The sequence below is a fragment of the Pseudomyrmex gracilis genome, unplaced genomic scaffold (assembly GCF_002006095.1).
Source record: "Pseudomyrmex gracilis isolate BER0280 unplaced genomic scaffold, ASM200609v1 scaffold_61, whole genome shotgun sequence".
Taxonomy (NCBI): domain Eukaryota; kingdom Metazoa; phylum Arthropoda; class Insecta; order Hymenoptera; family Formicidae; genus Pseudomyrmex; species Pseudomyrmex gracilis.
The window spans coordinates 131,026-146,156 of record NW_018020645.1 but is presented as its reverse complement, the minus strand read 5'-3'; the positions used below and the strand labels follow the sequence as shown (position 1 = coordinate 146,156).

Below are 15,131 nucleotides of genomic sequence, written 5' to 3'. Positions count from 1 at the left end.
TAAGTGCTTTCGACACGAAGAGAAGAATATTCGCGGTGTGCATTATTTATTCGCGGAGTAACGCATTGTTTCACGGTCTCAATATTGTGTCAGAAAATAATATTCCAGAAAAGAATCTAGTGAATAACTGTACTTTTCTTTACATTTCTCACGGTTAATAACATTTTAACGTGTCTATATAAGCAATCGTATGAGACAAGTTGCCTTCGAAACACACAAGCGTGCGGTCGGGGGATGTACACGGGAGAACTTATCGCAAGTAGAGATATTATGGTACGTTCTGTGACATTAGAAAATGTTATCGCATTTTTGAGAATACATCTGGTTTTCGCCTGCTGTTGGCCGTTGCCATCCACTGCGACAAAAATAAAAATCATTTGTGACAGATTGTTTCGTTTGTTTAACGCCTTGCACTCGATATTGATAATCTGTATGATAGTGTACAAGATCGTTTCCGAGTATAAGAACGTGTTGGTGTTAGTACAACTAGGCTGCGTGTTAGTTGTTCTATGTGAAATTCCGGTGCAGATTTACTTGTTTTTGCAGCAACACGATCGGTTGCAAGTAAGAAACAATTGATTTTTGTAACTGGTTGAGAAAGATAAAATCACGGACACATGATTTTGCTTAGATGTATTAGAAAATACATGAGTTGTTTAGAAAATAAGCGATTGGATAAGTGTAATAATTAGCGAATCGTGTAACTAAAAAAAATTGCAGAATATAATTTGGAAGATGGAACATTACATCAAATATGCGAGCCCAGCGGAGAAGGACGTCTTACAACAATATATAAATAAGAATTTCATGATGTACAGTGCGACGTTAGTGATGATGAGCGTAACTTTAGCCAGTCTGATTGTGCTACCACTAATAACAGATCATCCGGTATTAGAGTTAGATTACTCATTTTCTATCGATTATCAGCCGATGAAAGGCATTATATATTTGCACCAGTCATTTGCTCTGTATCAAGCTTACGTTCAAGTATGCGCTAATATGTTTCTTGCTCTTCTGTTTTGGTTCTCGACCGCGAGATTCGAGATCTTAGCCAAAAAATTTTGCACAGCTACGAATTATTCCGATTGGAAGGCATGTCTGCAAGAACATCAAGAGATTTTGACGTGAGTTAAAAAATTAAATTATAGATTCTCAATGTGTGCGCGTAGCAATCATAATCGCGCGAAACGCGCTGGTCTTTTGCACGTGGATGCACGCTCATTCGCGAATTCTTGATTAATTAACAACAACGTTAATTATTGCAAATTTCTTAAAATGATAAAGAATTTTTCGACTCAATATAATCATTCTTATTTGCTCACGGCGATACGGTTATTATACAGACGCTACATTACAGGTTTACGAAACAAGTGACTTCTTCTCTTTCGTATTTAACGTTATCATCGTTAACTGTCAGCACCATGACTGTAGTGTTCAGCGGTCTTACCTTCCTCGGCGTATGTATAAATTCTCACTCTTTTCATTAGAACGGTTGCGCATGTCAAAATTAAAAAAATTAACGCAATATTTTTTTTATATAAAACATATTTATCTGTTTACAAGAATTTAAATGATAAAAAGTTAGTCTTTACTATAAAACTGAGTATTTTTTTAAATTTACTCACCTCAGGTTACATTTTATACCATTTTATTTACTTTATTAATTCATTTTCATGTAGCGATTTCCGATGATCGTAAAAATGCAATATACGATAGTATGTTCTTCATCTCTGGCGAAAGTCTTCTTATGCGCTTGGCCAGCCGATTATTTGATGAGAATGGTCAGTGTCGACAAGTAAAAGAAAAAATACAATTGTGTCGCAGTATACATGAAATATTCAAAGACACATTACAGAGTTCTTCTGTTGGGGATGCTGCATATAACTCGATGTGGTACAAAAATGAAATCGGTACACAGAAACTTCTGCTGTACACTATGCTTCGAACTCAACAACCTGTTCTCGTATCTGTTCCCGGTTTAGTCACGGCTTTATCCTTGCAGCATTATGCATCTGTAAGACAACGTTGCAGTGTCACGCTAGTCACATTAGTCTTAACAACATCGCATCTCATTGTAAAACATACGTCACGATTTCCACTATTTCTGAAATCACTATTACACTAACTAAGACTATCAAAAATATATAGCCAATATTTGTATCATACTTTATACGGTTATTACTTTATTACTGTTCACAATGAGAAATATATATATGTGTGTATATGTTTCTCAAATTTTTATTTATTTTTCTTTTTTTCTATTTTCTTACATCAGTAGCTCTTTTTATCAGAAAAAAATTATCAAAGAGGTTTCAATATAATGATAGGATTTAAAGTATCTTTTTCAATATATTTTTGCAGTACGTGTCAACGGCATTTTCTTATTTGACATCGTTTCGAGCAGTGCTTTCTAGTGATGATTAGTTCGAGGCGGTGATGAGTTGGCGTTCCATATAGTTTTAATACAAACGTTTGTGCAATAATAGCGAGATATTGGTCGAGGTAAAGTCTCTCTAAAATATAGAAAACAAATGTGTAACTTAGATGTATATTATTAAACAAACTATATACATTCGTATAGTTTTTATATTTACGTGTCTACAAGTGTTTGCATTTACATTTTTTTTTTCACGCGATAACTGATTTTATATATACTTGCACACATTACACAATACAACTAACGATATTTCAAATAATTTTTTCCGAAAATTGAGATATAATACAAAATATGATTCGTGTTTCAAAAATATAAAAGAACGACGGTGTGATAGTCGCGTACCAACACTCGTAATACATCTTTAACTCTATATTCGCGCGTTATTTTCCTTTGTTACACTAACTCTATCTATGATGGCAAAACTCACGTTTCTTCCTGCGGAGAATAATAGAAAGATAATTATATGCTAGTACACATCAACTTCATTCCGACGTTCGCTGGTTAAATAATTTGTAACCTTACGCGCGTACAATTTCGTATGAAGCGAACCTACTTAAAGCAGGAAGTGACGCAGAGAGACCGCGCGTATGACAATTAAATATGCATTCCCTTACTGCGATCGACGAAGCATTCTCTTTTGACGCAGTCAGTTTGTGTATACAATACGCGAACATAGATGTAATATATAACTGTTGTGTTTCGTTCTCGGAACCCTGATCGAAACCAACAGTTTACGTGGCAATTATGGAGAACACTTTGTCGATGCAGAAAATTCTCGCGTTTCTAAAAACGGACTTGGTATTCGCTTGTTGTTGGCCATTACCGCCAGTTGCTACGNCAAGCTATATTTTGTGAACTATCTGTTATAGCGAGAGAGAAAAGTAAACTATCGTATTCATAATTTATAACTCTTAAAGTTTATTTTGCAAATAAGATAATACGAAAGTATTGTTAAAGAGACAAAATATATATATATATATAATTATGATATATCCGATTGTTTTACTGTGTTTATACAGACTTTTATACAAGTTGTAACGTGACACTTTTTGTGTTCGTCACAAAGATGCACTTCCGGCCGGCACAGAAGGCGGTGAGCTCGCGTTTCCCCACTATTTGTGAGAGAGCAGCTCATTAGATTGCATAGCGCATGCGAATGCGCTTACTTTGGGTTTGCGATATTTTTGCGTATTGTGATATGCCGCTCGGCGGCTATTTTGTAAGTTATTTTTAGCGTGAAGAGAGCAACACACTGTACGTGACCGGTAGGTAGAGAAGAGCAAGAAAGAGAGAAGACAGAGATAACGCGTGGTTTAGGGGCATGAGATGTTACTGGCCTAGGATATTCGGCAGAAATTTTGACGTCGGACTTCAAAAGTGGGAGAAGCGCACTCCGATCTTCAGAAAATCGAAATCGGAGCTTCCAACGGAGTGACAGGCTCGATGAAGCTGGGAGATGAATCTCAACAAGTTCGTCTCATTAAACGATCAAGGTGGAACAGGCTTGATACGGCCGCGGAAAGGGCCCGAGTCGCTATTATGCCGAGGAACACGTGGCCGCTGTCAATCGCAGCGCCACCAAAGAAAAAATTCGATTGGCTCGGTTACGTAGCAGGAAGAACAGCACTGGAGAGAGCAATTGCCGAAGGATACGAAACTTCATTGTTGCGCGTACCGTGAACCACGCAAGTTCATCGTCTTTCACGTATATCGTAATGCCGAGGTGTAAGACTGTGTGCTGGACAACCACCTCCGAAAAGGACTTGCTAAGACGATCTCAAAAGGAAGAGCAGAATGGTTACCGATTTGTGGAGAGTCGCCGGCAAACGTAAGTGTGGTTGGTTCTCTTCCGCACCTCTCGCGACTTATATTGTTCGTAAATCGAATCTCGACGAGCTACCCCGCGAGTTCGATATCGCGCGATATGTTGCCGGAAATGTAGTGTATCGCGGTTTGCGTTGGTCAATGATAAGAATATAATTGTCTTTATTTGTCGCTGTTCTTGTCCCGATCAGTCGCGGTCGCGAGCTTATCTTTGCTCGTCACTTGTGTATGTGTTGTTTTTATTTTTTTTTTTTTATTGCTTGCACCTCTCTCGTCCGTTCGTCATAGTTTTTTAGCGCGTGTGATTTATTGAAAAATTGAATATCATGTCTTTGTATTTTTCCGAACATCATCTGAAGAAATTGTGAATATTGCCGAAAATCTGTGACCGTCGGACCGCGACAGTGTGTCACGTTCTTTGTCTTACTCGCGTCGAATAAAGACCGCGCGTTTATTGCATTTTATCTAAGGCCTTTGCGTGCGACAACGCATTTCTGCGTCTGAATTACATCTCGCGGTCATCTTCGCGCGATAATATCTTAAAATACGGACTCACGATGATAATTATTTCGAGACGGTGATGAGTTGGCGTTCCATATAGTTTTTATACAAACGTCTGTGCACTAATTGCAAGATATTGGTCGAAGTAAAGTTTCTCTAAAATGTAGAAAACAGATTTGTAACTTAGATGTATATTATTAAACAAACTAAATACAACTATATATTTTTTATATTTACGTATCTACAGATGTTTGCATTTACATTTTTTTTTTTTTTCACGATAACTGATTTTATATATACTTGCACACATTACACAATACAACTAACGATATTTCAAATAATTTTTTCCGAAACATGAGATATAATACTAAATATGATTTGCGTTTCAAAAATATAAAAGAACGACGGTGTGATAGTCGTGTACCAACATTCGCAATACATCTTTAACTCTATATTCCCGCTTTTTTTTCCTTTGTTACTCTACCTCTATCTATAATGGCAAAACTCACAATTCTTTCTGCGAATAAAAAATAGGAAGATAATTATATGCTAGTACACATCAACTTCTCATTATGTCGTTCGCTAGTTGAATAATTTGTGAACTTACCCGCGTACAATTTCTTATATGAAGCAAACCTACTCAAAGCAAAAAATGAAAAAGCGCAAAGAAACCGCGCTTACGACAATTAAATATTCCCTTAGTGCGATTGACAAAGCATTCTCTTTTGACGCAGTCATTTTGTGTATACAATACGCGAACATAGATGTAATATATAACTGTTGTGTTTCGTTCTCGGAACCCTGATCGAAACCAACAGTTTACGTGGCACTTATGGAGAACACTTTGTCGATGCAGAAAATTCTCGCGTTTCTAAAAACGGACTTGGTATTCGCTTGTTGTTGGCCATTACCGCCAGTTGCTACGAGATGCGAAAAGATACGCCACGTGATATTTCGTTGCTTTTCCATTCTACACGGAACAGTCATGATGATCGCGATAATATACACGATTTATGTNAAACGATCGAATTTACTGTTCGTAATGAAACTGTGCTGCGAGTTGTGCACCACTACCGCAATCCCGGTGCAAATAATCATCTACTCGGTGCAATACGATCGCCTTCAAGTAAGAGAAGCCAATTCGCATCGTATCGCATTGANCACNGTTGAAACTACAACTGCAAAACAANAAACAACANATAAGTTACATCACTTGCATTTGTGTAATTTGATTGCAGTACGTGGCTTACGAATTGGAGAATTATTGCGAACGAGCNAAATCAGAAGAGAATAAAGTTTTTCATCGATATATTCAGAAATGCAAATTGATTTATGTGTGCGCAATATGCTCATTTACCTTCGTTTTTGCGCTGCTCATCATCAAGCCGATTGTAGAACCACATCCATTTCCAATCGACATAAGCTATCCATTTACTGTGGACTCTCTGTTCTTTAAGATTGTCATGTATCTGCATCACACGCTACTCTTGTATCAAAGTTACATGCAAGTGTGTTCCAACGTTTTCATCGCGCTTCTCTTGTGGTTCGTGGCAGCGAGATGTGATATCTTATCCGATAAATTTCGAGCAATTACGAAATTTCAAGACCTGCGCGCATGTATAAAGGAACATCAAGAACTTGTGTTGTAAATACGTTTTAACACATGTAGAAGTTTTTTACTCAATTTGTTGCTACGTAAATCTGATTTTGTCATTAAAACTAACATGTATACATACGTTTTTTTTCTTTTATTTGACTTTCTTAAATGAAAAAAAAATAGATATATTATTACAAGAAATAAATAATATATATAGTTCTTGCATTTACACGCACGCACAGTTTTGGAAGGGAAGTTGTTCTCTCTATTCGATACATAATATTGACAGCGATAATTCTCAGTTCAATAGCTGTCGTTTTTGCTGGCGTCACTTTTCTTGGCGTAAGTGTGCCTATTAAATTTATTTTGAAACTTTGTAATCAAAACAATTTTTAGTAGCAATTTCTAAAATGTTTTCATTCTTCCAGTAAATAAGAAATTTTATTAGGTTTATATTAAGTTTTTATGTTTTTTTATTTGATCAAATGTGCACCATTCTGTAAAAATAGTTTGTGTACATATCGTACTTGAGAAAATATTTATTTACATATCTTGTTTGCCGCAGCGTGACTATGTACAGAAAAGTTACCTATAAATTGTTCATTTCAATCTTCTTTTTTCGATAGCCGTACTCAAAAGCGGTAAAGTCAACATTTTTAATTTTTGTTGTTGGATCTCTTACAAAAGTGTTTCTGATCGCGTGGCCAGCCGATCATCTGCTAAGTGCAGTAAGTTAAAATCATAAATGTAAATAGCAACAGTAATGCTTGATACATTTGGCAAAAATAATATAACATTCTAGAGCACTGGTATTGCAGACGCTGCGTATGACTCTGCGTGGTATAATGAAAAAGTTGATTTCCAGAAAAATTTTGTACAGCTTTTATTACGTGGCCTAAACCCGATGGCCGTATCATATATATCATATCATATATATGCCTTGCATATTACCGACTGTATCATTAAATTATTATGCCTCCGTGAGTTAATGTGACTTAATTACAAAATAGTTTTCTGTTTAATTTTCTTAAACTTATTAAAAATAATTTATAGTATTTTATGTGATAAACTTTATATCTATAAGATATAATATATTTTTTTTACAATGCACAAATATTTTTATCAGGGTGTTTAAATTATTATCACTATTCTTATTCTGGAAATACAAATAACATCTATTTAATTAAAAGAAAGTTTTAACTATAGTAAGGTATAAAAATAATACGATTATGATTTACGCACACATATAATCCTACTTCTTTATGAAAAATATATTTATATTTATGACGTTATTAATATGTACAAAAAACTTTACGTAATTATTTAATTAAAAGTAAAAAAATCAAAAGTAATTTTTACGTAACGTCTTAATATATTTTTTAGTATGTCTCAACAGCTTTCTCCTATCTAGCCACCTGTCGAGTTGTACTTACGAAAAATGATGGCAATTGATTCAACGTTGATAATAGATTAGTAATTACAGTAGCACCTCAAAAAGATATACAGTTACTGACGTTTACAAAATGATCTGTATAATAATTATGTAATAATAACTTTCAAAAAAAGCATATTTCTCTGAATAAAAACGTAATTTTTTTGTTTATTACACACATTGTGTCATTACTAAAGTGCAAACTTCTTTTGCTTTGTCAACTATACCAGCTATCTGATGATAGACTGATGAGGCCAGAAAACGCATATCTGCGTCTCATGCCGTGAAGTAATGATATTTTGTTCATATTTCACTTTCTACAGCTAGCAATATCTTGTAATCGAATTACGCGCGAGGGTGCAACCCCCCAGGTTGCTGTTACTTATACTTCACTGTACTAATTAAGTCTAGCTAGACAATGTAATGACTTGCAAGTGCATATTGCAGCTTCGTAACGCACCAATCTCCATTTACGCATGATTAATTAAACTGCTTTCGCTCACTTCTGTGGTATGGAAACAATTAGAAAGCAATTAGAAAGCAATTAGAAGTTTGTAGTTCAGTCTTGGCTAAAAATTACTTAAAATTGGTTAAAATTAAGTCTAGCTAGACAATTGCATATACACATCTATCGAAAACGTTTGTAAACGCACAATCGGTCGAACACTCTCCATTTACGCATGATTTATTAAACAGCGTTTGCTCATTTCTGTGATACGGAAGAAATTACAAAGCAATTAGAAAGCAATTACGAAGTTTGTAGTCAGAAGAATAGAAAATAGAAAATAATAAAGTCTAACTTATGAAACAAGAAACGGATTCGTGATAAACGTAAATTTGTGAAACTCTCCTAAAGTCCGGCAATGCTTTACCGAGATATCTACTTAATTTTTCAAACGCATTCAATTATTTCTTAACTCGTCACACTCGTGAGACACTCACAGCTGATACCAACCCCGTAAACCCTACTGCCTTTTAATTACACCATATGCGCATTAAAATCTTTCGAATACTGACATTTCTCTCACCACCAAGGGTGATATAACTTCNCTATTGTATGTACTGTATTTACACTTCACAGCGTCACGCAACTTCTATAGAAATTATACCTCTACGATATTGCGAGGGTGATTTGAAGTACATATTATGCTAGCTTGAATTTCTACGAGTTTTCCAAGTATTTCCGCGTGTGATGGAGAATAAGATAACGTTCGGTAAAATAATTACCTTTCTGAAGGTTTTCTTGACAGTCGCTTGTTGCTGGCCGCTTCGTCGAGACGCAACGAAGTTTCAAAAACTTCAACGCAATGTTTTACAGTGTTTCTGCGTNGCAAACGCGGTAATACTCAGCATTGCATTGACATGGACACTTATCAACAATATAAATGACGCGCTTTTGGTGATGAAATTGGGGTGTCAATTAAGCGTCAATGTACAAATCGTGCTGCAGTTATTACTGTTTGCAAAGGAGTACAAACGTTTTCAGGTGACAGTTTTATCTACATAGTAAAAGTATTTTTTTAACAGAAATAAGCTTTTCGATGAAACAATTCGACATTTATTAAATATACATTTTAATATAGTTTGTTGTTTTGGAAATGGAAGATTTTTATCAGCAAGCGCAAGAGTATGAGAGAGACATTATTCAACATTATGTCAACAAGTGCAAAGTGATGTACAGTATGATATCGAATTTTTGGCTTATTTACATTTACACCATTAACTCTTTGTAGAGTGACATGGGTCTCTCAGACCCAAGATAAGTTTAAATTGGCGTATTTAGATACAATTAGTTTTTTTTCAATCTTCAAAATTGCTAAAGATTTTTTAATTAATTAATTTCCTACTTTTCCTTAATTAATTAATTTACTTTTTTCTATATTTTTAATGTTTTTTACATAAAGTTCTTTATACAATAATGGGACATGATATTGAATTTGCTCTTAATTAAATTACAGGTTTCATTCTGTATCTGCTAGCAACGACAGCTATTAGTATGGGACTCGGACCGGTGTTCCTGCCGCAACCGTTTCCTTGTGACGCAGAATATCCGTTTGACGTGCAACATCAACCGCTAAAAGCTATAATCTACGCACATCATCTGTTGGCTATTTATCAAAGTATGACGCAAGTAGCGGCTAATACCTTACCCGCTCTCTTACTTTGGTTCGTAGCCATCAGATTCGATATCTTGTCCAATCGATTTCGTTCGATAACGAATATACAGGAGCTGATAAAATGCACGCACGAACATTACGTATTGCTCAAGTGCGCAACATAAATGAACGAAATAAAACGGTAACGCGGAAGACAAGCAATTAATTTTAAAACTTATTTATTATATTTTTAGCTACGCAAAAGAAGTGAATCGCGCAATTGCTTACATAGCACTTTTATGCGTGACTTTCAGTACCGGAGCTGTAATTTTCGGATATCTCACTTTCATGAGTGTGAGTACAATATTTTGAGATGGCGATTACTTTGTTTGCGATNTTTTAATTGTTTTCTGATTTTTGTACGTGCAATGACAGCGTCAACCTTTGTCAGTGAAATGCTCATTTATTCTGATAGCTTTCTNTGGCTTCGTCGAACTTTATATGTACGCCTGGCCAGCTGATAATGTGATGAACAAGGTTAATGGCTCAGAGAAAAATAACAAAGTGCGCGACAATGTATATCGACAATATTTTGATTGACTATGCTTTCAGAGTAGCGACATAGCATCCGCCGCCTACGATTCGTTATGGTACGACAAAGACATGACCACGCAAAAGATTTTGATACAAGTTATATTGAGAAGTCAGTGTCCGGTTAATATATCAATTCCAGGCTTTTTACCGAGCTTGTCCATGAATTATTACTCGTCGGTGAGATTCTATTCGTTTAATAATTATTGTATTTTTTCTCAATATCTAATATTTACATATGTGGTTTATTTAATATTTTTTTATTAGATGTAAGAACAAATTTTTAAGTTGTAATTCTTCTAAAGTTCTGAACTTTTCAGTATGTTTCTACTGTTTTTTCATACATGGCATTTATACGTATTATAATGGGCGAAGAATAAAAACGAAGACGTACACACTCAAACGTAAAAGCTCCACACAAGCTATATTTTGTGAACTATCTGTTATAGCGAGAGAGAAAAGTAAACTATCGTATTCATAATTTATAACTCTTAAAGTTTATTTTGCAAATAANATAATACGAAAGTATTGTTAAAGAGACGAAATATATATATATATATATATAATTATGATATATCCGACTTTTTTACTGTGTTTATACAGACTTTTATACAAGTAAATAAACACTTACATACAGGATAATTCACAACAACCCTTTATCTTTGAAAATACATATTCTTGACCAAATTCTAGAACACTTTTTTATTTGACAAAATGTTGTTTGAAGTTACTTTTTGAGTTATTAATAAAAATATGCAGAAACAGTAGCGATCAGCTGATCGCGTTAGACACCACACGTAATCGCTCGTGTCTGACGGTGAGTTGCGTTCCCTGTCTATCTCTTGTATCCGACTCGTGGCAGGTCACCTATTTTTATTAATGACTCAAAAAGTAAGCTTCAGACAAAATTTTGTCAAATAAAAATCTTGTTTTAGAATTTAGTCATGAATATGTATTTTTAAGGATAAGAGGTTGTTTTTTGAATCACCCTGTATATAACACTTTAATCTTAATAAGATTAAAAACTTATTTGCGTGATATATCTTAATCTCAAATAAAATTACGTACTTGTTATGTTTTAATGATTTCGGGAAATAATCTTTTAATTTTTATCCACAAATCGAAAACGTAACGGTCTATTTGGCACATTTATCATAACAAATCGACTTCGAATATCAGCGTAATCGTATTCGATAGTAAATTCTCGGATCAGCTGGAAAAAAATAAAAGTGTTGTTTTTGTTTCTTCATTTATCTTTTACTGTGTGCAAAATTTATTTACTTTTGCGGTAAGCAACATCATTTGTGTTTCAGCCATATCTTTTCCCAGACAGGATCGTACGCCGTGTCCAAAGGGTAGACACGAATATTTCTGATAACGATTATACTCGTCCTTGTCCTGATTTAACCATCTTTCTGGACGATATTTTTCAGGATCTTCAAAATGTTCCTCGCGTTGTGATGTTATTTGATTCGCCATTATGACGAAAGTCTGAGACAATAGAAGGTATTTATTACGTTACAAATCTAACTTTTGATTAACAATTTTTTTACTAAAAAGTACTCACTCCCTTTGGTATTGTATATCCATGTAGTGAAATTGTTGATTGTAACAATCTCGTTAAATAAGGAAATGCAGGTCGTAATCTGTTATAAAAAGTATTGTATAAAATTCTTTTTAATTTTTTGTGCGTTAATTCTCGTATAAATATTTTAATTATTAAATATAATTTTATTAAAATTTTGTAAAAAAGACGTAAACTACACATTCTATTATTACTTATATTTTTTTTAAATTTTATTACCTAAGGCTTTCTTTTATACATGCTTTTAAATATGGCATTTTGTCTAAACTTTCCTTCGTTAAAGTAGATCCGGTTTTAGACGAAACAGAAGTTACTTCATTATATAGTAATTTTTGTACTCTAGGATTTTTTGCTAAGAAATAAAGTAGGAATGCTTCGCAATTGACGACCTATAGAAAAATAAAACATATTTTTTAAATGTAGTTTTATGCAACTAAATTAATATTGTTCTTGTTAATTCAATTATATTGCATGTGTATGTATATTATATTACAGCCTGAACGCCCAGAATCATCATGTCCATCAACAGAGTAGAAATGTCATCCGAATGAATACGTTGGAGCATCATCTTTTCGAGCAACGACGAAGATTTCGGTTCTTTTGTGGATTTTTCTTGTTTCGACAACGACAACGTTTGAAGTTTGTTGTGCATTTGGTGAATATGTTTTCCAATAATTCTGAAACAATTAAAAACAAATGTGCGAGTGCAAGCAATATTAGCAAACTGTGTAATATTTGAACTTGAAACATATTTAATTAAAAAAAAAGAACACGTAAGTTGTATTGAAAAATGATATTTAACTCTTTTATTAACTTACTCATCAAGAACATCGCAAGCTGCAAATAGTTTTTTGACAAATGGAGTTTTGAAGAATCGCCACACCTGAAATCCGGTTTCGCAACGATTCATGTATGTGTGCGCGGTTATTAACGCATCAATAATCTTTGTGGTTTCGGATGTTGATTTCGAATTAAAATCTAGAAAACCAAGATGCTTGTCGAACATGGTCATGTAGAAGCATTCCATACCCCATGCAGTGAGTACTTGGTGAAAATTCTGTGGCACCTAATGAACAATTGGTTTAAAAGATTATTATAGATTTTATTGGTGTATATACTTGTAAATATTACATTCGTAAAATGTAACAAACCTCATCCTGTCGGTTACGTATAGTACGAATTTTTCTAACAAGTTCGCCGCACACTGAATCCAGTTTTCCGACGTAACTTGAAATGGTATCGTGCAACGGCTGATCAACTTTTTCCTTTATTTCCAACCACTCCAAACTTTGCCTGATAATTTGTTCATATTTTTCAATGCTATCTCTAATATTACAATTGCGGTATATACTTACAGAGAAAATGCTCCAGCAGAGCGGTATTTGCGGTAATTAAGACGGTAGTGTTGAAGAACGTCAATACCACTACGAACGGGAGACTTGCTCTCCTGCTTAAAAACTTCCGCTATATGTTCAGGCCTAGAACGATCAATTAACGAATTAACGTCGTAAGAAACACGAAACATTTGTAATATCTCACCTGTGAATCATAACTATGTCATTCACAAGCGGCCCATTGATTCGCACAAGACATCCATATTCGTCGAACAAATATTTAATCGGCGTAACATTGCGATTCCATGATAATCGTCCTGCAATGCGATAATTTAAATTAATCTTACTTAATGATTGCATTTCTTTAATTGTTAGTTACTGTTTTGAGAATATAAACAGGGTGTCCCAGATGATTAATCAAACTGTAAAATTCTGTTTTATAAATATAAAACTAAAAGATATATTAATATCAATAGTTTTTTTTTTTTTTTTTTTCTAAAGCTCATTATAAAGCTTACAAGGGACAATTTGCTCAAAATTTGAAGAGCTGCGATTTATGTGTGTGCATTTTATATAATCATGAAATTGTTTTCATACAGATTTTTTTAAACTTGAAAAATGCAAATTAGCTCTTCGGATTTCAAGCAGTTGAACTTCAAGGGGTCGTACCCTGAGTAAATCTGCTGATTAGCAGACTGGAAAACAGTTGCGTACCCAGAAGTGGCACGTATCTCCAGTATTTTTCCCATAGCTTCAATATTGCCGGGCCAGGAATCTCCTCAAACGGTAAAGATGTTTTATCTTCATAGGTCTGTGACACAACTTTGGACGCGGAAATTTCAATGTCATCTGTCGCTACTTCAGATGACGCTGTTTCTACAAGTGGAATTACTTTCGAGGATGTCACAGTTGTATTCACTGCCGGAATTGATTGCGCTACAGAGGCAGCTAACAAAGTAAGATTACAATAAGATTACAATAACAAAGTAAGATTACAATAATTATTTAATAGCAATATTTTAATCACTGTGCAAAGAATTTCTTTGCACAAATTAATTTAATTTATATAATTCATAGTTTCTTTTCTATTTGTTTTTTTTTTTTTGTTTTTATTAGTCCGATTTATTTCTTACTTATTACGTTATTGGTGAGTAATCTTTCTTTCGTAGCTGCTAATGCGTCTTTCGGTTTCGTTGACGAACGATGAAAACAATTCTGATATACTTGCAACGAAGGATTTCGAGCAACAAAAATGGGTCGCACCAAGCAATGCATTATTTTATTTTGGAGTTATATAACAGTCTTGTATTATATAATGTTAAAATGAACACGCACACACACACAACGTAAACCTATTTTCTAAGTGGGAAATTCTGTCAAGTAAATGATAACATAGTTTGTACAAGCACAAGTAAAATTTGGAAACTGTACATGTAATATATACTTAAAAATTCTCGACTTTTTGCATACCTGTTATTAAAATATGCACTTTAGAAATATTAATATCGTTGAGCGTAATATCATTACGTAATGACGCTTGAGTTACTCTCGTAATGACGAGAAAAGAAATAATAAAATCGTTGCCATGGAAGCACACATAAAAAAAAAGATCGAAGATCCCTTTCGACGCACAATTCACACCGTTAATACACACTTGCTGTATTTTTATATACTTATAATAATAATGGATAAAATATATTAAAATATAAATACGCACATTTATAATACTTCATT

The 15,131-nt window shown here is 34.1% G+C and overlaps 2 protein-coding genes across 2 annotated transcripts; one reads left to right on the top strand and one right to left on the bottom strand.

Annotated features, from left to right (window-relative positions):
* Window positions 1-8,983: 8,983 nt before the first annotated feature.
* LOC109854232 lies at window positions 8,984-11,834 on the top strand. The gene is made up of 8 exons (XM_020427115.1): window positions 8,984-9,277; window positions 9,375-9,471; window positions 9,750-10,059; window positions 10,142-10,241; window positions 10,323-10,424; window positions 10,500-10,658; window positions 10,799-10,939; window positions 11,792-11,834. The coding sequence occupies exons 1-7, from the start codon at window positions 8,984-8,986 to the stop codon at window positions 10,856-10,858; spliced, it is 1,122 nt and encodes a 373-aa protein (XP_020282704.1). The 3' UTR covers window positions 10,859-10,939; window positions 11,792-11,834.
* LOC109854224 (probable cytochrome P450 12a5, mitochondrial) lies at window positions 11,474-15,075 on the bottom strand. The gene is made up of 12 exons (XM_020427107.1): window positions 14,868-15,075; window positions 14,531-14,770; window positions 14,067-14,345; window positions 13,603-13,714; window positions 13,419-13,541; window positions 13,215-13,356; window positions 12,882-13,129; window positions 12,557-12,740; window positions 12,283-12,452; window positions 12,046-12,124; window positions 11,760-11,969; window positions 11,474-11,691 (listed from the first exon to the last, which is right to left on the bottom strand). Exons 2-12 carry the CDS (start codon window positions 14,670-14,672, stop codon window positions 11,581-11,583), a joined length of 1,800 nt encoding a protein of 599 aa, XP_020282696.1. The 5' UTR covers window positions 14,673-14,770; window positions 14,868-15,075; the 3' UTR covers window positions 11,474-11,580.
* Window positions 15,076-15,131: the final 56 nt, after the last annotated feature.